This window comes from Exophiala aquamarina (genome assembly GCF_000709125.1).
Source record: "Exophiala aquamarina CBS 119918 chromosome Unknown aczIA-supercont1.1, whole genome shotgun sequence".
Taxonomy (NCBI): domain Eukaryota; kingdom Fungi; phylum Ascomycota; class Eurotiomycetes; order Chaetothyriales; family Herpotrichiellaceae; genus Exophiala; species Exophiala aquamarina.
The window spans coordinates 1,599,424-1,621,201 of record NW_013550587.1 but is presented as its reverse complement, the minus strand read 5'-3'; the positions used below and the strand labels follow the sequence as shown (position 1 = coordinate 1,621,201).

At 49.7% G+C, this 21,778-nt stretch overlaps 9 protein-coding genes across 9 annotated transcripts; 4 read left to right on the top strand and 5 right to left on the bottom strand.

Annotated features, from left to right (window-relative positions):
- Nucleotides 1-1,072: 1,072 nt before the first annotated feature.
- A1O9_00573 (uncharacterized protein) lies at nt 1,073-1,751 on the bottom strand (the record flags this gene model as incomplete). Its single annotated transcript, XM_013409736.1, has 2 exons — nt 1,073-1,668; nt 1,715-1,751. 2 exons carry the CDS (start codon nt 1,749-1,751, stop codon nt 1,073-1,075), a joined length of 633 nt encoding a protein of 210 aa, XP_013265190.1.
- A 425-nt stretch (nt 1,752-2,176) lies between these two features.
- A1O9_00572 (alkaline ceramidase) lies at nt 2,177-4,542 on the top strand (the record flags this gene model as incomplete). Its single annotated transcript, XM_013409735.1, has 2 exons — nt 2,177-2,379; nt 2,430-4,542. 2 exons carry the CDS (start codon nt 2,177-2,179, stop codon nt 4,540-4,542), a joined length of 2,316 nt encoding a protein of 771 aa, XP_013265189.1.
- Nucleotides 4,543-5,273: 731 nt separating this feature from the next.
- Nucleotides 5,274-5,929, top strand: A1O9_00571 (uncharacterized protein). The gene has a single exon (XM_013409734.1). It carries the CDS (start codon nt 5,313-5,315, stop codon nt 5,592-5,594), a length of 282 nt encoding a protein of 93 aa, XP_013265188.1. The 5' UTR covers nt 5,274-5,312; the 3' UTR covers nt 5,595-5,929.
- Nucleotides 5,930-7,529: 1,600 nt separating this feature from the next.
- Nucleotides 7,530-8,103, top strand: A1O9_00570 (uncharacterized protein). The gene has a single exon (XM_013409733.1). The coding sequence runs from the start codon at nt 7,739-7,741 to the stop codon at nt 8,066-8,068; it is 330 nt and encodes a 109-aa protein (XP_013265187.1). The 5' UTR covers nt 7,530-7,738; the 3' UTR covers nt 8,069-8,103.
- A 624-nt stretch (nt 8,104-8,727) lies between these two features.
- A1O9_00569 (uncharacterized protein) lies at nt 8,728-9,627 on the bottom strand (the record flags this gene model as incomplete). The annotated part of the gene is made up of 1 exon (XM_013409732.1): nt 8,728-9,627. The coding sequence occupies one exon, from the start codon at nt 9,625-9,627 to the stop codon at nt 8,728-8,730; it is 900 nt and encodes a 299-aa protein (XP_013265186.1).
- A 967-nt stretch (nt 9,628-10,594) lies between these two features.
- A1O9_00568 (uncharacterized protein) lies at nt 10,595-12,472 on the bottom strand (the record flags this gene model as incomplete). Its single annotated transcript, XM_013409731.1, has 1 exon — nt 10,595-12,472. The coding sequence occupies one exon, from the start codon at nt 12,470-12,472 to the stop codon at nt 10,595-10,597; it is 1,878 nt and encodes a 625-aa protein (XP_013265185.1).
- Nucleotides 12,473-14,005: 1,533 nt separating this feature from the next.
- A1O9_00567 (uncharacterized protein) lies at nt 14,006-14,425 on the bottom strand (the record flags this gene model as incomplete). The annotated part of the gene is made up of 1 exon (XM_013409730.1): nt 14,006-14,425. The coding sequence occupies one exon, from the start codon at nt 14,423-14,425 to the stop codon at nt 14,006-14,008; it is 420 nt and encodes a 139-aa protein (XP_013265184.1).
- A 2,078-nt stretch (nt 14,426-16,503) lies between these two features.
- On the bottom strand, nt 16,504-18,078 carry A1O9_00566 (uncharacterized protein; the record flags this gene model as incomplete). Its single annotated transcript, XM_013409729.1, has 1 exon — nt 16,504-18,078. One exon carries the CDS (start codon nt 18,076-18,078, stop codon nt 16,504-16,506), a length of 1,575 nt encoding a protein of 524 aa, XP_013265183.1.
- A 1,821-nt stretch (nt 18,079-19,899) lies between these two features.
- On the top strand, nt 19,900-21,753 carry A1O9_00565 (uncharacterized protein; the record flags this gene model as incomplete). Its single annotated transcript, XM_013409728.1, has 5 exons — nt 19,900-19,911; nt 20,001-20,076; nt 20,148-20,266; nt 20,336-20,386; nt 20,458-21,753. 5 exons carry the CDS (start codon nt 19,900-19,902, stop codon nt 21,751-21,753), a joined length of 1,554 nt encoding a protein of 517 aa, XP_013265182.1.
- Nucleotides 21,754-21,778: the final 25 nt, after the last annotated feature.

Sequence of the window (21,778 nt, the reverse complement as noted above, 5' to 3'; positions counted from 1 at the left end):
CATTGAGCCTGAAGCTGAGGTCAACATGACTCGTGACTAGCTGAATTGAATGTCTTTGCCTTAGACTTTCCCATACTTCAGCCATTGCATCCAATACTCGTTTCGAGGTATAGCGGCACCGGAGAGAAATCCCATAAATACGACGGTATAACATTGACGTTAAAAGTCAATTGTCAGCCAAGGCGTCGAGTCAGTACCTTCTCCTGGCGCCGTCAGCCGGCCTGCGACTGTTCTGCGCCCCACGGGTAGCTTTGAGCCCGACCAGCCAATGCAAGAAACGCGGGGAAGCCACCATGCTCGAATGAGTGCAGGAGCAGCGAGCACATATCCATCAGGGTGATATTGGGGGGACAATCCTTGTGGCAAGCTTACGGAGGAGACCTGCCGACCGATGCGAAGCTGCCCGTGGAGGTGGTGCAGATAACCCATATTTGCGGGGAGCAATGGTCTAACCCAATCTGGGTACTGGGGCAGTATCCACCGACCTATCAGCATAGAGAGACAAGACACTCTTTCTCCGACAAGACCGGTGGAAGTACATCAGGGGTACGTGGAAGAGTTGGAGGCAGCGGGGAATATCCTTGTCCAAAGTACAACGGCCCACCCCAAGAAGAGGAGCAGGCTTTAGCTTCTCGGGCCAACGCATTATTTGGTCTCGAAATAGGCCTTCGTGAGAGCATCCGTCGAAAACATCAAATACCGGCACGGAAAATAAGGACTGAAGTGGACTGACCAGATACTGAGCGTCGTAAACCTTGAATACACCAGGCCACACCCCCTAGACAAGCAGGAATTGATTGGTTTTCCACGGTCGGAAGTGGCTGTTTCTTGAGAAGTGACCGTCAGGTCTAATGCGAGTTGTCGATGAGCACTTCTCAATGAGCATCATAACTCACGGGTGACATGCGGAATTGAGTCTGCACATTGTGGAGTCGTTCCAAGGTGACTGACCCGATGTAAAGAACGGGGACTCTCCGCATTCGATCAAGTCTCCTGCAGTCGATGTGCGTCACCCCCTGTGGTCACACCGATCCTTGCTTACTTGCATTGGTTCATTCAGCCTGGAATAATTTCAGGCAGATAAGGACCCAGTATTGTTCTTACGCTCCAGGATGAGCTGTCGAAGGCCGGCCTCGGCAACCTGGATTTCGAGTAGTTTTCCGATTCCACGTTTCCAGGTCTCTTCCAATCCCAGCAGTTCTCCTCTAGAATTTTCTTGTGCTGCCTTCCGAGCTTTGTTGACGTTCTCAACGTCAACCTTGAGGCGGGCTAGCTCCTGTTCAAGTTCTTGCAGAAGAATCTCCAGCTGAGAATTGCCGATCAGCCAAGCGTTCTTGCCATATTCATCTAATAATGTGAGGTTGGAGTGTCTGCCTGAAAGATACATGTTTGAGACGTATGCATTCCTTAGCGCTTGCCGCCATGCATCTTGCGACGTATCACTGGCTGGCCCATCAGGTGCTTCGTACCGGGTCAGGTCAATTCCTCCGTGCCAGGGTTCACCCGCCGCTACCCGGTTGATCTCGGTGAGAACGATTTCGGAAAAATTGACTGTAGGAGGAAGACCGAGAGAGGGGTGAATTGTGGAATCATGATCAAGAGGAAGTTCTCTGGTGATCAGAGCGAGCGCTGTCGCACGATCGGCATCAGAAATATCTCCATCGACATCTGTGAGGAGTTAGCATATGCAAGAACCACACGGCAGGATACGAACAAGGGAGGGATTCGTGAGATTGTAGAATAAGAGACATCCTGAAAATGTTGGAGGGGAAGAGGAGGGAGACATTGTGGTTGCAACTTCTCTCTCTTCAAATCTCAACGATCATGGAATTGATGCCAAGTTATTCACTCACGTGATGATGCCTCTTCACGTGACTGGCCACCAGGCTGAGCCAGTATGACGACAGACGACCATGAAACTCTAGGTTGCCGCCTTTGGATGGCTTCATGAACTTGAAAGATGTAGTAGAACCACAAGTGCAAAGGGAAAATATAATCTACTTTTCAACCTTTCTCCCCTTTGTGTAAGACAGCCAGCCTTACATATCATTCTGAGTGCTCGATGGAGAATGATTCATTCCGATAACTTCCTTGAAATCCCAGCAGAAGATCGGGTTGATCAAACGAGCATCCACTTGGAACCGGCTCGTGCAGACGCAGAAGTCTGCACTAGAAAATGGCACGGAAACCTATTCTTCAACTTCTCCTGGTGCTGTGTGTTACGTTTGTTGCTGCTTCCTCCTTGATTTGGCTATTATTTCCTGCAAATGCACAAGACGAGGCCCTCGTAGCTGCCAACAGTGGTCAGCCACGAGTCTGTCAACAGAATGGTGTCCAGGGTGACTACTTCCTGGGTGTTGGGAAGGCTGATATAACTGGGTAATTTGCCCTCGCTTCGGCGAATTAGAATCAAAGCTGACTTTACTAAGGCCTGTTGTTGAGATCAACTTGATGGGATATGCTGATACTGCTCAGTCTGGAACTGGACTTCGGCAGCGTATCTACTCTAGAGCCTTCATTATTGGAAGTGCCTCAAACCATTCACGCCGAATAGTCTATCTAGTGCTTGACACCCAGTCTGGAGATACCGCTGTTCGTGATGGGATACTCGGAAAACTCAAGGGGCTGGGTCCTGAATACGCCGCCTACAATAAAGACAATGTGGCCGTAACAGGTACTCACAGCCACAGTGGGCCTGGTGCTTGGTTGAATTACCTCTTGCCTCAAGTTACCAGCAAGGGCTTCTATAAAGACAGCTATCAGGCCATCGTAGATGGTTCCGTGCTTGCAATTCAGAGAGCACACCAAAGTCTTGTTCCCGGCCACCTCAGCATAGGCGAAAAGCAGGTCACAGACGCAAACATCAACAGAAGTCCTTATGCTTATCTTCGAAATCCCAAAAAAGAAAGGGACAGGTATGCCGATGATGTAGACAAGAACCTGACCATTCTACGATTCGAGAAGGCCTCTGATGGCCGACCAATTGGAATTCTGACCTGGTTTCCGGTTCACGGCACATCCCTGTATCAAAACAACACGCTTATTACAGGTGACAACAAAGGGGTTGCGGCCTACCTGGTGGAAGAGTCTGTCAAAAAAGAGAATCCCGGCTTCGTGGCCGGGTTTTCCCAAGCGAACGTGGGCGATACGTCTCCCAACGTTCTTGGGCCATTTTGCGAAGACACGGGCCTTCAATGTTCTTTTAACGACAGTACTTGTGATGGTCAGACTCAACCATGCCACGGGCGTGGGCCCTTGTTCCGAGCCATTGATCAAGGTACTAATTCTTGCTTTGAAATTGGACATCGACAAGCTACTGCAGCAAAAGCTCTTCTCGAAAGTGACAGCCTCGAAAGGATTCCAGCCTCCACCATATCTTATTTTCACACTTACACAAACTTCTCCTCTTTTAGTTTCACATCGCCCTTTAACCAATCTCGACAATTGAGAACCTGCTCTGCAGCACTCGGCTATGGCTTCGCAGGTGGGACTACCGACGGTCCAGGCGCATTTGATTTCTCTCAAGGGACAAACGACACGGATGACTCGCCATCCCTTAAAAATCCACTCTGGAAGCTGGCTCGAGGTTTCATTCACGATCCTACCGATGAGCAAGTTGCCTGCCAGAAACCCAAGCCTATCCTGCTCGATGTGGGAGAAGCCCATCGTCCGTACGCCTGGTCTCCAAACATTGTCGACATACAGCTGCTCCGAGTCGGCCCGCTGATCATGATCATTAGTCCTGGAGAAGCCACAACCATGTCAGGCCGGCGGTGGCGCGAGGCACTGGCAGCCGCCGCGCCAGATACTCTCGGGATCAGTGAACCAAAAGTAGTCCTTGGAGGACCAGCTAACACGTATGCTCACTATATCGCCACGGAAGAAGAATACGGCGTACAGAGATACGAGGGTGCAAGTACGTTATATGGCCCGCACACGCTTGCAGCTTATGTCAACTTGACTCTCACATACCTTCCATATCTGGGCTCGGAGGACGAAACGTCATATTTGGACCGTCTCCCACCAGGTCCCAGCCCTCCCATCAACGTCAACACTTCACTATCGTTTATCAACCCTGTCATCGTAGATAATCCTGCTCTGCTAAAAAGATTTGGCGACACACTCGAATCTCCCGATCCAGCGAAACAATTCACCCCTAGAGCAACCGTAACAGCCCGTTTCGTAGGTGCAAACCCACGCAACAGTTTCCGCCTTGAAGGCACATTTGCGGCGGTGGAGAAATTCGACGCTAAGGCTAGCCAATGGACCGAAGTGCGATCCGACAGGGACTGGTTCCTTGTCTACCACTGGAAACGCGTCAGTACCGTGCTGGGAACGAGCGAGGCCACAGTTGAATGGGAGATCGAACCACATACGGATCCCGGCATGTACCGCCTAAAATACTACGGCGATGCGAAGTCTCTGGGAGGGACAATTACTCCCTTCGAAGGTACCAGCGGCGTCTTCAACATTGGAGCTACTTCTGACAGTGATGGAGGGTCGGCAGCGACGCTGAGAGATGAACTCTTCAGATCATTCTGATGGGGGGCTGGAAGCATGATATATTGGCCTTTATGTAGCCTTTTGGTTAACTCTTATGATACCCCTTATCGAATGTCAGTCTTGCTCTGCCCATCGGTGATGACAATACCAATAATTGCCTTTGGTGTGAGGTGGAAGGCAGCGTGGTCATTTTCGGCGACACTTCGAGATCCGGAACGTGCACCAGCACCACGAGGCCCTGCATAACGGACTGGCGTGACGGAACATCGTTTACGATGGTGACTCAGGCCGACAAGGTAGGCATGTATGTAGCTCTGATGCACACATGAGTCTGTCATCCGTCGACCGTTCTCTGAGGCTATGATGTAGTAATAAAGATACCTACCCCGTAGTCTGACGCTTCATTGTTGCAATGGGGGAATCCCACCACCCTGTAATGATCCTACTTGGGCCGCTGCATACCCCAGCCGAAACAATCCCTTTTCACCCTTGATAGCAAGGGTTATCCTGATTATGGCTCGAACTCCTCTGATCCACTATAAAGGTGGCGGAACTCACCACCCGAGCAAGGACAGGCGCTCATGCCTGCAATAGAACTGGCTGTAGGGAAACAAAACAGCCAGCGCCAATCTGATTCGCGAGGATCAAATCAGTCTCGCTCCAACATCTGACGAAGCTTAGCACGTCGTGCGTCATCGACTATCAGTGGAGATAGTACCAACAGTGCATCATCCGCTCAATCTGATACATCAAGCCACTCTATGTGATCAGCATCTTCAAAAAGCCGTGCCAGAGGTCGTTCACGGACGATGAAGGCTCGTGGCCAGAACCCCTTCCACAACACCGGAGACATGTCACGCATTCTCAAGTGCACATTCTGCTGTGGTAGCTTTAAGAACAAACACGACTGGACACGACACGAGAGTTCACTGCAACTGGGCACAGAAACCTGGCTCTGTGCACCCCACGGGTGGCTCAGTAGTCCTATCTTACACCAACAGAGATCATTGCGCCTATTGCCACCTTTCAGATCCAGATCTTGTACATTTGAAGGGCTATCGTCATCAACCATGCCAAGCTGGCCCCAATGAATCGCGCACTGTTCGGCCAAAAAATCATCTCACTCAACATCTTCGGCATTATCATCAGCTGGAGACCGTACAGCCTGGTGCCTGTCGATGGCTGGAGAATCAATATGCCACACGTCATCTCAAGGTGCGGATTCTGTGATTCAAAACTGCTCAGCTTGTCTGAACGGACAGACCATCTTGCGTAGCACTTCAAAGCTAGGTTGAAAATAAGTAATTCGAAAGGGGATCATGTGTTTGAACCATCGGTGGAATGTCAGGTCTTGAACGCAATACCTCCCTTCCTTATTGGCGGGGAGTCGGGGGCTGTAGAGCTCTTCTCAGCCACGAACAAGGCTGCGCAGGATCACAAGGTCCAGATTGCCTCTCAAATTTTGTGCAAGCAACGCGTCGAGGCGGAAAGGCATGGCAGTGCTGGGAATTACACTTTGAAAATGGAAACCAATACCACTGCAACGCAGCTAGACGCGAAAACATACACCGAGTTGCTGACTTTGCACCTGAGCCGAAGCGCTTCGCCCGCGAGAAGATCAGTCAAGGCCTCATCCCTACGGATGCCATGTTCCCACAAGAAGCTCGCAGGGTTTTATACAACTGTGAAGATGAATGGAACCAGGCAGTTGCGGATAATGACGAGTAGCTTGCTACTTTTAGAGCTCGGACACGCCTTACGCTCTCCAAGTCATGCAGGGTGTCTTAGAGAGGACTGCGTTTTATCCGTTCGGTCAACCTGCGAGGCCTGAGTAGCATAATTCTTCCAATAAGGCAGGCGCTTGGAGGATCAGAAGCTTCGCTGTACTGCTGCCCACTCTTGCAGGTGTTGGCACTTTTCAACGTTGCACGAGCCATGTTGCATAGTGAGGTGCTGAACCCAAGCCGAGTCCAATCCACGGGAGAAAAGTTGAACTCTGAGTGACTCAAGACCGGGCTTCCCCATCCGCAATTCTAACAGTCTGAGGCTCGCCACAAACCCACAACCGCATCTAGAAAAGACGAGCTATATCGTAGAACGTGACAATGCCCGTGGTGATTGAGATGATTTAATCATCGTGGACAGTACTCTGGAAGTACTCTGGAGCGTCCAAAAGAGTCTTGCCCTTCTGCTGTTTGTCCTGGTGGCATACAAATACCATCCCCTGATTTAGCAGCCTTATGTTGCAGGAAGTGTGGGGTAAGACTGTAGGGCGCACGCCATTCGGCCAGCCTTGACTACGTGAAGCTATCTATATCGGGGACTCATATAGCCCAGCATAGACACCTGGGTAGACAAGGCATATAAGTTTGACGAGGCGGGATGAGGAGAGCGCTGGAAGGAATACTAAATAGTCGACCACTATGGAGTCAACACGAACCATACGTTAGGGGATCCTAACCATGGGTGGCATCGCGGCATCATTGTGAGTAAAGGTGCTGTTGGGCTCCCGAGAAGCACTCAACAATGGATTGATTAGTGATGAAAGAGAAGGCTAACGCCAAAGGCTTCAATGCCCGAATCGGGCAGCCCCAGCAGTCCGAATTCTAGGGCACAATGGTGAAACTAGGTTATTGTCACCTGCCTTTCGTCCGACGAGAAGCAGACTTACCCTCAAGGATGATAAGAGGTCAAATTATTGCCCCAACCAGGACCAGGTCCCGGGAGTGGGTTCTGCAATGGATTCAACGAGAATTCACATACCGAAGGTGAAGGCCACAGAACGTTTTGGGAGGCGGGCGAGGCTGCCATGGCTCTGACTGAGGGTCGCAAAGATGAGATTAGATAGATATGAGTGTGCTGTTTTATGTAAGATATCGTCAAGATTGTTATCAGCCCGCGATAGTTTAGACACACTAATTGACTCGCCTTCTGATTCAAACAGTCGAGAGATCCTGGCTAAACAGAAGGATAAGAAATTGTGTTGGCTAGTATTACTCGAACGCCGATAATCAGTCTAAGAACATATCGCCATCGTCAATCGCTCGGTAGCGAACGCCAAACTGCTGATCAGCCAAGTACAAGATGAGAACCAGCGTCTGCGGAAGTCCTCAACAACCCTGCGGGTTCTGACCCCATTAGTCACGGATTCGAGGCTGAGATGGCAGAGGCAATTGGATCAGCAGATGCTATATTCTGCATGTCATCTTGTAAATGACAGGAGTGGACACAGGTCATGCTATGTCTCGAGCATCGGATCATGGCAGCCGGACATGGTAGATCTTACTCCCGGTCTTTTAGTGAGCGCATCCGCCTCCATCAATGGCATAGTCATCGTCGACGACCTAATAGCAACACGGGCGAGTGTGGCGATCTCATTCAGAGTGGGCTGCGAGGGATCAAATCCAAGAGCTGGGTGCTTGCCTATCCACACACGGACGTGACTCTAGTCCTGTCTCGAGAACAGGCCCACAGCACTTTCGGGATGGGCTGGTTGTCTATAAGAGTATTGGTTTTCGTATCACGGATATGGCTGTGGCTGATTTCATTGTCGAGCTTGCGATGAAGATGGGGAGCGGCACCATTGTACATGGTATATAGGGCTGTTGCCGAATCTGATATTGGTGATTGGACGGAACTTTCCTCTTCCTCGGATGATACATCCTCTTTGCAAAGAACATCTGTCTCCTTCCTGCCCGGTAGATTCATCCTACTCGACTTTTTCATCAGCCAACGCGTCGGTGAACCTTTTTCTCAATTCCATTACTCCTCGCATTGTGCACCTTCAACTGCTTCTTCATCGTTCTCGTCGTCGGCTTTATGCTCTATTCCCTTAGCTCAGTCAGCCTCCTTTCCAAACGTATCGTTATATACGAGCATCGCTGTTGAGTGGTTCTGTTTCTTCGTCTTGCCTCTGCTACCCCCACCGCAAGGAGACTTGCTGCTGCAGACCAATACAATTTAGATCTTTCTTGCTTTGTCTCTCTTGGAGAATCCTTAAACGACTTGCATACAGATGATCGATATACTCTGAACCGGTGTTTTCAACGATCATGCCCTTTGTCTCGGGAAGCCGTGAATAAAACCACTTGAAGCGTTCCATTGCCAGAGTACGAAATGTGAGCCGTCTAGTGCATCGCTCTCAATTCAGCGAATGAGACACCCAGGCTAGAGGGAAATTGGTTAACAGAGATGTGACGATGGCACGATTGGTTGGTAATTGTTTCATCTCTTCCACACGCCCGCCCTATCCTTTTTCCACCTGCCCCCAATTGGAGTATTGTGTCGCTGAGTACTTGGCCTCGCAAGCTCAGTATCAGACGAAAGGTTATTGACCGTGACGAGGCGGACACCTTCGCTTTCGATAAGTTTTGTAGGTGGAAGGTTAATATCAGACTTGTAACAACTTGTAAGAACATCCCTATCCTCGGGGGTTGCTGTACCAGAAGATGAAGCTGTTGAACCATCCAAGGTCTCTCCCTCAACAACCTGCAGCATTTCAACTCCGGGGATTTTTCTCGTTCGCCATTCTTCCCTCAATCTCTCCCACTCATCCGGCTCATCGGCTTCGTCGCCGCTTATAATCCGGGTAAGGAAAGGCATGTCGGCTTTGTTACTCTTTGCTGCATGGCGCAAGGAAGGGGGGCCTGAATGAGGTCGACGAATTTCTTGCTCCTGTGCAGTCAAATGTGCACTACTTTGAGTGCCAGTGACCACGGGCTGTTGGTCTTTGTGTGAAGCCTTCTTGAGCTTTGGATCAAGTGCTAGTTTGGTCCTAACTGCTGCCGCATGACGTGATGTGATGACAATCTGATCTAGATCCTTCTTCTTGCCCTTCTTTTTCTGTTTTTCGTCATGTTTACTCTTCCCGAAGAGTTTGCTGAAGCCGCCACTGGAAGATTTTGTAGAAAGGTGTGATGTTTGGCTAGCAGTTGACCCAGTCCGACTGCGATCGATCCCATTCATGGCCGACATCCATCCAGGTTCGGATTTATGTGATGTGATAGACGAAGCACTGCCTTTTCGGGAGATGACGGGCGATTGGGGTGACCCGGTATTGTTGTTGACGGAGTGACGTCGATCCGGCACAGGCTTGAAGGGAACCTGAAGTAGGCTGGAGGACATGGTGCACGGTGGGATTTGAGAAGGAGCGGGGATGAACGATTCTGTGTTTCTACGGTGGAAGATCAAGCGGCCACAAGGGACATGAAAGGTTTTGAGGTGAAGAGGATAAGCAGAAAAATGAAACCATCCTACCTTGGAGCGCAGCCTGGGATCTCGTCGGGGATATATTGCTATGTCATCAATCCCAGAATGGTTGATATCTAGATGAGATCCAATTGGAGCCCATGTCAAAAGCATGCTGCAGTTGTAGCCGACCTGTTGGCTGGGAGCGGGGTAGTTATCCGCCTACAGAGGGATCCTCATGAATTGGTACTTTGTTAGGATTGAGCTGAAAAATGGGCGCACAGTCCGTTTATCCTTGAAATGTGCTCCATTTTCAATGACTCAGATGTGACGGAATGATAAGTGAGATTGAAGTGAATGGAAGGCGAAGATCGGTGGGTGAGAAAATTAAATGAGTTGGGGAGGAAGTGGATGAGCAGGTGGGCAGGTGGGGCTGGAAAGCTCGATACCCGGTTTGCCGGCAGGAACGAAGAGAGAAGGGGAGAATATATCACGTGATCAAACGCGTTGGCTCTTGTGCAGATACTTGCACACCGATTAGGCATATGTCGTAATGGGGCCGTTGCCTCAAAATCTAGTGAGACTGGATGGTAAGCTGGCGGCGTTCATTTGGCTTTAACTTTTCGATGTTTTCGGTATCAATTATTTTGAAATGTTCTATATATTATCTAAGTAGTCATTAGAAAGCAGCTGGATGAGACTCGCTGTCATAAGCTAGGCATTCACCCGGCATTGCCAATGCTCAAGGGGGGCGCTCCATCCCTATTGCACTTTTCCAGGAGTCGCCGCCAATGCCCATACTCCAGACGCCATGCTGTACAGGCAAAGAAAACATCGCTTTCCGGAAGCCATGAAACCGAAGCGTTATTCATGAAGTCCTGACTTATTCAGGCTCTTGGCCCTTTCACACCATCTCCTTATCCAGACCCTGATTTCGATTTAAGATTTCGTGACCATGTTCCTCAACATCTCGTCGCTCATCAACCCTACTCCTGACACGACACAGGTATACCTGGGCCTCCTCCTTCTCCGTCTCGTCACCACTCATGACAGCAATTCTCAATCTCTCCTCTGCCTCTTTCCTCTTGCGCTCTTGCCGTAATTCATTCTCCCGCATCTCGCGGATCATGCTGGACTTCTGTCGTATCCGGTGACCATATTTGTAAAACAGGAATGGAATGGGAATGATGGCGACTTCAAGAAGACCAAGTAGCGTGCCTGCCCAGTTGGGGCCCATTGCAGCATACATTGCAGGCCCAGCCAAGGGCAGAGTACCGCCAATAAAAGATCGAAGGACAGCATTGCCAGCCATTGCACTTGCAGCATAAATCCCATAGCTATAAGCCAAATAATTTCCAGCGTAAATAAAGACCACACAGTTGCCGAATCCGAAAGGGATACCTGCCGCGATTGGCAAGGCCCAGTGGATGCTGACGGGATAGCACGTCCACGAAAACCAGAGTTGGCCTATGGGAACAAGTATCGAGCCGATGCAAACAATACTCATCATGGATTCAGGTGGGAGAGTACCATCTTCATCCAGTTTATGAGATTCGATCATTCGCTTGATTGGGGTGGCGAGAATTATTGCTATCATGCTGCCGATCCCGATGCCGACGAACGATAACCCGGTCATTCCCACTGACCAACCACGTTCTTCGGTGAAGACGATCGGATATGCAACAAAACAGAGATAGAGGATTCCATAGATGAGGGATATGTAAGCGTTCCAGAAGATGCAAATTGGCTCGGTCACAGCCATTATGAAAGGTCGGCTGAGATTGATCTTCATAAGCTCAATGAAGCCAACCTTGATATCATATCGGCTCCAATATCTTGAGTCATCGTTGTCCTTTCGTAACTTTGCAGCCTTTCGCTGCAACAAGACAGGACTGTAGGTCTCTCGCACCGTAACGAGCAAAAGAAAAGACACTCCTGCCCATATCAGAATGACCCAGTTGGTAAATCTCCAACCCTTGTACTGGGTGATATAGCCGCCGAGGACAGGGCCGATGACAGGGCCATTCATGGGACCGATACTCCAGATCGAGAACGCCACGGCTCGATACTCATCGGAAACCATGTCAGCGATGGTTCCTGGAGCGTTGGCAATGGTGGCACTCCCGAATATCGCCGAGAAAAACCGTAGAACAATGATTGCGTCCATACTGTGTACTAGAGAAACTGGAAGTACGAGAATGGCGAATACAAGGAGTCCCATTGTATACACGGGCCGTCTGCCGTAAGTTTCAGCGATGGGAGCCAATATTAGTGATCCAACTGCCAGGCCGAACAAGTAAGTAGTGATTCCAAGGGTTGGAACCACTTTGTCTGAGATGTCGAACTCCTTCATCATATCTCCAATAGCAGCAGTGTACGCCGTGCTATTGGACACAACCAAGAGAGTACCGAACGATACGGTGAAAAGGACGTAGGATTTGTACCACATAGACCAATTACGCGGATTGTCAGGGTCATCATCTTCGAAATCAACCTCGTATGAGGGGTCTGCCGTGAAAGTTGTCCCACGCGTGCTCAGTCTCGTTACAGTTCTCGTAGCTTCAAGCCTTGAATTTTGGGTGGCGGTAAGCGTCAGTGGTCGGTCGTCCCGGTCTGAATCTGATCGTGCAACGGAAGTGGTCGGTGAATTATCTGTAGATGTGTATGTTTTCTTTTCAGAATCGGCTGTATGGTGGATTGGAGTTGCTGGCTCAACTATGAGTTGTGGAGACGAGGATTGAGTGATGACAGAAGGATAGACTTTCTCTGGATCCGGTGCCATGATAGGCTAGAATGTATCCAATTCAATAACGAACGAGATCGATATTATGTAAAACGACTCTCGGGTCTGGACTCCTGAGACCGTTTGTCACCAATTTCGATGTAAGAGGAAGCGAAAAAATAACATTAATGCAAAAGAAGTCAAAAGAACGAACGAGCCTACCTGTAATCTAAGTCAAGGTGTGGTGGACTTAGGTGAACCGCCAAATGCTTGGTGTCCCAACTCTTCGGATGGTGTGCCGTGCAAAGCCAGTTACACGGGGGCAGCAACAAACTTTGGAGGTTAGTGGGAAAATCCCGCAAGTCAAGATCGGCAAAGATCAATCTGGATTTGGCGGAGATAAGAATGGTGGGATAAACTCTTGCGCCCGTCAGTAAAACGGTTTGACTGCGTCGCTCCGCCTGGCTCCGTCCACATTTTGGGCACGTTCGACCTTGTAGTTAAACGCATAAAGAAATCAACCTAAAAGAAACCCAGACCATGGGAGTTATGTGAGTATCTTCCGGCGCAAGGTTCGTGAAGGGGGGAAAATCTCAGTGGGACACGGCGCGGATACCTACCTGGTCAGAATTCCGCACCGCCTGATGGCAGTTCGTCAACGGATTGTTAATCAGAGATTTCGGTTGCCAATGAGGGCGTGCAGCGGCACCGGAGTGGGCTAGGGTGCCCTGATCCGGCAAACTTGAAGACGAATATGCCTCGGCTGGTGAGGCTGGGGTTATGGAGGGGTTTTCAAGTTTAACCCCACATTCAATCCTAAGCCTCGTGAGACTACATAAACACCCACTGCCTGGATAACAAGTAGGGATATGAGGTGTTTCTTTCCCGAAATCGCGCCGGGTCATTCAAAACTCTGGCAGACTACGCTCCAATGTTGCAGAGAATCTCATGAGAACAGCCTGACAATCATCCGGCCCTGTCGCCCTGGATGAATCAGACGAGGACCTCGTGCCATTCGAGCATGACACAGCATATCCTTGTAGCCCTAGATTGTCCGGCCAGTTTTGGGCACCCGCGGGGCTAAAAATCAAGGTTATCGTCGCCAATGGATCCGGCTCACTTCTGAATTGGGCGCCTTCGTAGACGCATACGAAGTTCCGGCCGTGTTGGAAATTGCTGAAGTAGCATAAGTGGCGGGTGCCCGACTGCCCTTCACAAATTCGACTTCAGCAGTTCCAGCCACCGTAACAATGATTTTGGAATGCTTCAACCTCGTGTCCTAGCCCTGTTTAATTGAGAGTGGAAGTGGTGGCAGAGGAAGGGTTTGATCTTCAAGATGCAGAACGACACTTTGGGGTGATACAAGGTTGAAAAGATAATACCGGACTATCAAATCCATTCTTGGATGTTTTTTGCTCGGGGCGTTTTGAACTCAACGTTGACAATGGAAAGAGCTTGAGATAAAAAGAGCTACAGGTCAATACTAAGTGAAGGCCAAATATGGATGGCCTGGTAAGTGTTCTTCTAACAGCCCCTTGCCGCTCTCCTCGACCGATAAACAACACATCTGCTGAGGTATCTCGATAAAGCTTCTCATGCGTTCAATAGATCTAGAAACTGTGCCCATGCTAGTCCAATGTCATCTTGTTCCTTAACCCATACTTGCTTGCCCCCCTCTTCAGCTAAACCCAGCTCCTCACCAATGGTCGCTCTTACCATAAAATCGTGGTCTGGAAAGGTCAAAGATGGAGCTTCTGGTACCACGTTCATCTTCAATCCACTTAGAACACTTTGTAACTGGACGGCAGCTTTTCCTCTACCGTGGCCCCCATAGCTAATAACGAGGCCTGGCTTTCCCTTCCACTCATTGTAGAGATAGACGATAGCATTCTTTAAGCTGGCAGGGTAACCCCAGTGATACTGCGGCGTCACGAACACGAAGCCGTCAAACGAGTTGATACACCTGGACCATGCCTTTGCATGCTCATGCGCGTATCCGTCAAATGATGTCATTCTAGACGGGGTGCCTGGCTCATCGTAGAGTGGCAAGTGGTGGTCGTTGAGAACGATGAGCAATAGGTTGTAAGGACGCTGGCCGGTGGAAGAATGATAGTTTTGATATTCTCGCAACACATTCAGCACCCACGTTGCGATCCTCACTGAGGGCCAACCCGCGGATTGCGCTGTGAGCCAGTGATCACGCCAATCTTGGCTGACTGGGCCACTTTGCTGAGGACCATCTCCTTGAGTGTTGTCGTGGTGAGTAGATTTGGTTTCGGGCTGATTTCAAATTTGCGATGGGATGAAAGACGTAAACAGCTCTCGTTGTTTGCGAGACGGGAGACAGCCTAGACTTACGTCTAGATGTCTTGAACTCGAAGGAATCTTGTCCCTTTTATGCCACCCACGTTCACCGAATCCTGGTCGCAAATTGGCCGCTTTGTGGTATTCCCGCGCTCTAAGTAGTGCGAGGAATTCTCCTCTCTTTTCAAGGGGCTATGATATCTGCAACTTATCAACGCAATGTTGACTGACATATTCAAAGACTGAAATGATTATCCGCCCAGTGGATAGAGGTAGAGGTCGATGTCGCGCTGTATCCAATCAGCAAATTGAGGCTAGCAATGACGTCATTTCGCACGGAAGCAAAATGAGTACTCGTACTACACTGTTTTGATACAGGCCGCAGCCATTCGTCTGAAATCAGAGGTCGGTCTTCGGGCTCAGGGAAACGACCGCGGTAGGTTAAAGCCGGGTGCTGTTGCCAAGATACAAGCTGACAGAGCGGCACGTGACATGTTCAAAGTCACGTGCAAAGCTGTATAGTACTCCGCACACATACTCGTAGTACCTTATAAAGCGGTGTCAAGCGGGTTTCGCAGGCCGCTGACATTAAAAGGGCTACTATCCTTCCTCGTAAATATCAACGCTTCTGTTATCTGTTCTGGTATACATTCTTGCTAACAATTCCATCCCTACCCACCGGACTTTTTTGATTACCTGTGCAATACTACCTTAGGTGACTAGCTTCATTAGTTACCTGACCAATCTTCTTTCGATGTCTAATTACTCTCTTAAGATATTCTCGTGACCAGACACCCCGCACAATAACACGGCTTCGGAGAAGCTTGCCCGCGATCCTCTTCTCTTATGTCATCCCCCAAGCTTGTAGCTGTTGGCTAGGAATTTTGTTCGCCGCTGCCCCTGGATTTGACGGTACAATTTGCTTTATCATAGCATCTTGGCCAAGACTATAGAGATATGGAGGCAATGGAGGCAACTGGTCCGATAAAGCGAGCACACGTGTTTCAACACCATGGCAGAACGGGAAATCAGCACTTACCGAAATGAGCGCTCCTTTGAATACCCGGAGTTATCTAGGCTAGATAAGTTCCCAGCATCGGGGAACTGCAATAAGACGCTGGCCCACAGCCACCTTTGGGTTCCATTTGCGAATACGTCATGTCCATGCCCGGCGACCGAGCGTGGTCGAGATCATCGCTTTCAGAAATCATATCAGTGTCGGAAGTTAGTTCTACAGTGTTTAGACGTAGGTACAGCAATTGCAACAATATCCCCTTTCACCTTCCTTCCTTAGCTATTGACAGACTTACTTATCGGAGGAAGACGCCGGCTCAAACCTTCCGACGGATCGTACTAGGTAAGCGAAGCTTCGGATTGAGGGATCGGAGACTTGTGAACCGCCTCCTTGCAGATCAAAACTCACTGTTGCGCTTTAGTCCAAAATCCTTCTTTCGAAGATGACATCCCATGAGGTGTGGGATATCCAAGACCAGACAAATAACAATCGCCGCTCGAGTCGACTTGCAGTTCGTGTGCTGCAACCATGTGCATGTGATCGTAATGCAGGGTAGTATGATAGTATGATTTTAGGGGTTTATTTTTGTGACAGCTTATTGGGTGAAGTACTGCGTCGTCTATCACACTCTAACACTCGTTCTCGCATTCGCTGCTTGCAGTAAGCCTGTCAAGCCTTTCTGCTGGCTCTCCTTCAACAACGGTTGGGGTAGCCCCTGTAATATGCGAGACCCACAAAAGTCCCCGCGTTGCAGTGCCAAACTTAGCTGCACCTATCCAAGTCTATCATATGTACCACTCATCAAGTTGGCAGAGAGCGCATGTACGTTTGCCTGTAACCCTTCCAATAGCTTGTGCAGATATTCCGCACTGTTGTCCCCTCGATGACTGCTTGCCGTGTGGGAGTGAGGTGAGTTCAAAGACTTCTTGAACGATACTAGCACAATTTGAATCTTGGCCAGCATTCTCGTCAAGATCACGCCAACTACTAGCCAGCTCTCTTCACCTTTGATCTCATAACTGCCAAATGTGAATTTGCCCAGTCTTTGCCTTTCGACCTCTACACCTGACTCACTACCGTCGCTGCAGCTAATATGTTGGTCGCCATCATCGAATTGGGACTGAGTGAAGATGCGTTGGGAAGCTTTTTGTAATATCCGGGCGACGGCTCGGATGCTTGTGACCGTCAGCAACATCACCTCCCGATTGCGGTCTTGTTGACACATCCGACACTGGAGGCAAAGGTCCCATACTTTCAGTCCTTGGTCGACGCCGTTCAAGACCACGTCAAGGGGTAATCGGTGAAATTCGTTTAAGAGTTCTTGTAGATGAGCTAGAAACTGTACGTGGCGTTGGAGGCATTGGCATCTTAGTTCGGTCAACGAGATATTGTCGGGGTTTGAATTCGACGACGCGGCTGAGTTTGGTTGTGCTCCCTTGGAACAGTATGCGTCGATAGGATCTCGTGGATGCAGCATAGACGGACTTCCACTACCTCCGCTACTGTTGCCGTTACTGTGGCTGTTTGTCGAACTCTTTGATAATGGTTCTGAATAAACGTGTTGAGGCTGGGAATAAGGAATGTCCTCCTGTTCAAATGACTGCAGAACAGAATCTCTTAAAATCTCAGTCATGGAGGTTCCAGAGGCGCCAGTATTGTGACGCGTAATGGTGAAGTTTTCGGACAAGTTGGGAATGTTGCATCCGTGCTGCATCTCGTCCACGTTAAATTCCATGTCAAACGCCATTTGAATTTCCGCCGCGTCAACATTCATGTCATTTGGAACCATGGGAAAGGAGAAATGACTTTGAGCTGGCAGAGATGAATGCAGCATGGCGTTAGCCTGGTCTGAGAAGTCACCGCTTGGATTGAAGTCGAATACCATGTTGTTGACATATTTCTGTTGGTGTAAATGCGGTTGTGAGTGCTCTAGTGGTGGTGAGAAGGAGGGTACTGTGAAAGATGGTATTGACGACGGGATGTTAGAAGCTGGGTTTCCAGTGCCTGAAGAGGAGCTGCTACTTCGATTGAGGCGGTTACGAGTTGGCGGCTGCTGCGACTCCTGTTGACGGTGCTGCTCTTGTTGCTGGGGACTGCTAGAGTCGCGATGATCGCTGTCAATTTTGGAATTATCAACACTCTTCTTGTTTCGTGTTCCCTTTGGTCGGCCCGCTCGATTTGACTGGCTGTACACACACTGCGTGCCACAACGCACGCACCTTGCACATGGGTTGCTGCCACAACACCTCGTCTTCGCGCTGTGGCATACGTCACAGGCTAGACGAAGTTTTTTGGTAGAGCTTGAAACTTGAGACGAGTCTTCCGCGAGGGTAGAGTAGGGGACCATGATTGTTTGCTGTGGAGAGTGAGACTGTAGACAAATGGAAATGTTGTTCTCTTAACAGCTGCTGCAGTCAGGTTCGGCTCCTGCACGTTTCAAGGTCCTTGGTAGGGGTTTGAAGCCGTCTTGCATTCACGTGCCGTTGGCCTCAAAGAAGTGGACTCTACTCATGGTAGACTACCTCTATCCTGGTTAATACTTACGTGTATGTCACCTTGTAAGCGAGCCAAGACCAGGATTGTCGTGAAGGTCGCCACAACAAGCAATCAAACGAGTGCTTAGAGTGCTTCTGCGGACTTGGACAAGCTTGTACAAATCACGGGCATTGGACCCTGTTCATGAGGGGTTCGTAGGATCACTAACAAGCAGTAATCGAGCACAGACGAAAAGAAGTTCACAGGATACTGGAACAGAGAGGTTCACATGAATTTGCAGGTTTGATTCCGCGGCATCAGAAACTGGCCCATTCTAGCGCTGGCGCTGAATTCCGATCGCACTGCCGCTAACAATGCGCTTCACAAGCATTTTCCAAATGAGCTTGTATTGGCTTGTCATGCATAAGACTGCAATGTACTGTCACCTTCATCCTGGCTGATGAGATAAGATAGGAGGGCGGCAGGAGGCCACAGTGGGCCAAATAACCCATCAATTGGCACGCCTATTTCACATACCCCCACCATTGGTCGCAGAAAACGCCTGCAAGGGTCTTGGAATCCGTAAACGTACCTTATTAGCGATAATCATAGACCGATAGCCCGGTATCCCACCGGGAATTGTGAGTTGTTTCGCGATAGGTCACAGGTTGATCATCCATGATCGGCACGAGAAACTTCACCTCGACACGAATCCATTCGTCCTCCGCCAGTGACTTGGACGCTTGGAGAACTACAAGAACTACCGACCAGATGTCGAAACATGTGCTTTTGATCGTTGCCCCACTTTCTACAATATCTAAACGGTTCGCTGGACTGTGCATAATCATCCGCGTCGCACTATCCATGTCCTGACATTGCGCATCTCGGGCCGCTTCTGTGGATCATTTGTTTCAACTTGCGAGTGTGAAGATGCCATTTCACCAAAGCTATTGTACCGGTCTATTTCGTCAGCCAGTCAAAGGAGCATTTTCCCAGGTCTCACCAGCTAAGACAAAAACCCTCCGACATATATGTGTCAAGCATCCATTTGCCCTCCGTGGAATCTGTCCTCGTCGGCGGTGCATTTCTTTTTCAGCCGACAGAATCATATCGCTTACACCATGCTATCAGGATAAAGGCGCTAGTGTCATTGCCTCATCCATCGGAAGGGCAGGAGCGATGGGTACGACTAGAATGTTGGGGGACGCTGTAGAGGTTCAAGACCGGTCAAACTCCTGTTCCCTAGGTATAGCTACTATAACTCGGTGCACTTTGCACTTCTCAGAATTCTAGGTAGACCCTAATGAACCCACCAGGAGCAACAACCCTCATTCATAAGTACATCTTGCTTATCATCACGCGCCACAGCTGATGCAGAGGCGACTGATTCCGCAATATCAATATTGTTCTCTTCATGATGCGTTGGTTCGCCACTGTAACATTGTTGCTGGCTTCGGTTGAGGCTGGTACGCTGCCAAGATACCCTGTACAACCTAGAGCTTCTCCTCTGTCCAATGGCACATCTCCGTGCTACACTCTTACTCCCAACAATCTGCAGTCACAGGGCGGATGTGCTCATTCGCCCACGTCAAGGCAATGCTGGGGTGACTATTCGATTGACACGAATTGGTACGATGATACGCCATACACTGGGGTCACGAGGGAGTACTGGCTGTTTGCGGAGAATATCACAATGGCACCCGATGTAAGTAGTAACGTGCAGTTTTCAAGGCCATGAGCGGCAGTCAAGCCATGTCCAGGTTGTGGCTAATATGAATCCCTTACTATGCATAGGGCTACGAACAGCAAGTACTGGTCTTTAATGGCAGTATGCCTGGGCCGACCATTTTTGCGGACTGGGGCGATGAAGGTAGGCTGGAGGCTCCCTATCAGAGATAGCTAAAAGGGGTGAACGAGGCTGAACCAACCACTTTCGCACAGTCATCATACACGTGACCAACGCGATGCAGGACAACGGCACTGCCATTCATTGGCATGGCTTGAGACAGCTAAAGAACAACGAATTTGATGGTGTACCTGGAGTGACACAGTGTCCAATTGTATACCCCCTTTATTCTCATCCTGTCCATCCTGACTGGGCTTGCCCTAACATGTTTTGTTTTGGTTAGTCGCCCGGTCAAACGTACACCTACAAGTGGCGAGCAACTCAATACGGCTCGGTAAGTGATCTTCGATATATTCTACGTTCGCCTTCAGACACTTTGCAGCTGACGTGATGACCTTTTTGCAGTCATGGTATCATTCGCATTTCAGCTTCCAGTATTCGGCCGGCCTGTTCGGGGCCATCATCATCAACGGTCCCGCCACAGCCAACTATGACGAGGACCTTGGTGCGTTGATGCTCATGGATTGGACGCACATCTCGTCATTCAACGAATGGTGGTGGGATCGCCCGAAGACCGGCCCTCCGTCACAGGCCAACTCGCTCATCAATGGCACCAACGTGTTCGATTGCCGCCAGGACAACACCAAACAGTGCCAAAACAAAACCGAGGTCGGCCAACGATTCGAGATGAATTTCGAATCTGGCAAGAAATACCGCCTTCGACTCGTCAACACGGGTTTGTACTCGCATTTCCGGTTCGCAATTGACGGACATAATCTAACCGTGATCGCCAATGACCTGGTCCCCATTCAGCCGTACACGACAGACAGCCTGATCATCTCAATGGGACAGCGTTATGACGTTATTATCGAGGCTAATGCGTCTCCTGGTGACTATTGGCTTCGCCCAATTTGGCAACGCACATGTTGCGACAATGATGCTTGGAACAACACACTAGGCATCGTACGTTACAACGCCAATTCCACGGCTGTCCCAACAACCACAAATCCCGCGACGGAGTACAAGTCTCAGTGCGAAGACGAGCCGTTTGAGAAACTTGTGCCACACGTAGCTCTGGATGTGCCGGCTCCTGAATCGGTCTCATTGCTGAATCTGAATTACAGCTTCGTCCCTATGCCGGCTGGTTTTCTCTTCACCTTGAATCAGTCATATATCTGGGTCAACTTCTCCGCACCCACCGACCTGATGATTGCGGACCAGAACACGAGTTGGCCCAACACAGGCTATACCCCCGAGAAGGGATTCACCAACTACGATGCCATCCCTCTCGCGACCGCTGACCAATGGGTGTACTTCGGAATTCAGGACATCTCCCATAGAAACAGATCTCACCCAATGCATCTGCACGGACATGACTACTACGTTGTAGCGCAAGGCTTCGGACCTCTTAACGACACCGTAAACTTAACATTAACAAACCCGCCGCGTAGGGATGTTGCAACCGTACCACTGAACGGGTACATGGTCATGGCTTTCAAGACCGACAACCCGGGCGCCTGGCTGATGCACTGCCATATAGCCGCACACTCAAGCGAAGGGCTGGGCTTACAGTTTGTCGAGCGCCAGGATGAGATAATGGCCACGTTCACAGATCCTTTCGCTCTGAGGAATACTTGTGATACCTGGAAGACTTATTGGAATCATGATGAAGTGTATATGCAGGAGGATGCAGGCATCTAAATAGATGAACCGTTTCTCGCGAGGG

Coding starts and splice junctions, on each gene's coding strand:
- A1O9_00571 (XM_013409734.1), top strand. CDS start 5,313: ATGAAGGCTCGTGGCCAGAACCCCTTCCACAACACCGGAGACATGTCA.
- A1O9_00570 (XM_013409733.1), top strand. CDS start 7,739: ATGCTATGTCTCGAGCATCGGATCATGGCAGCCGGACATGGTAGATCT.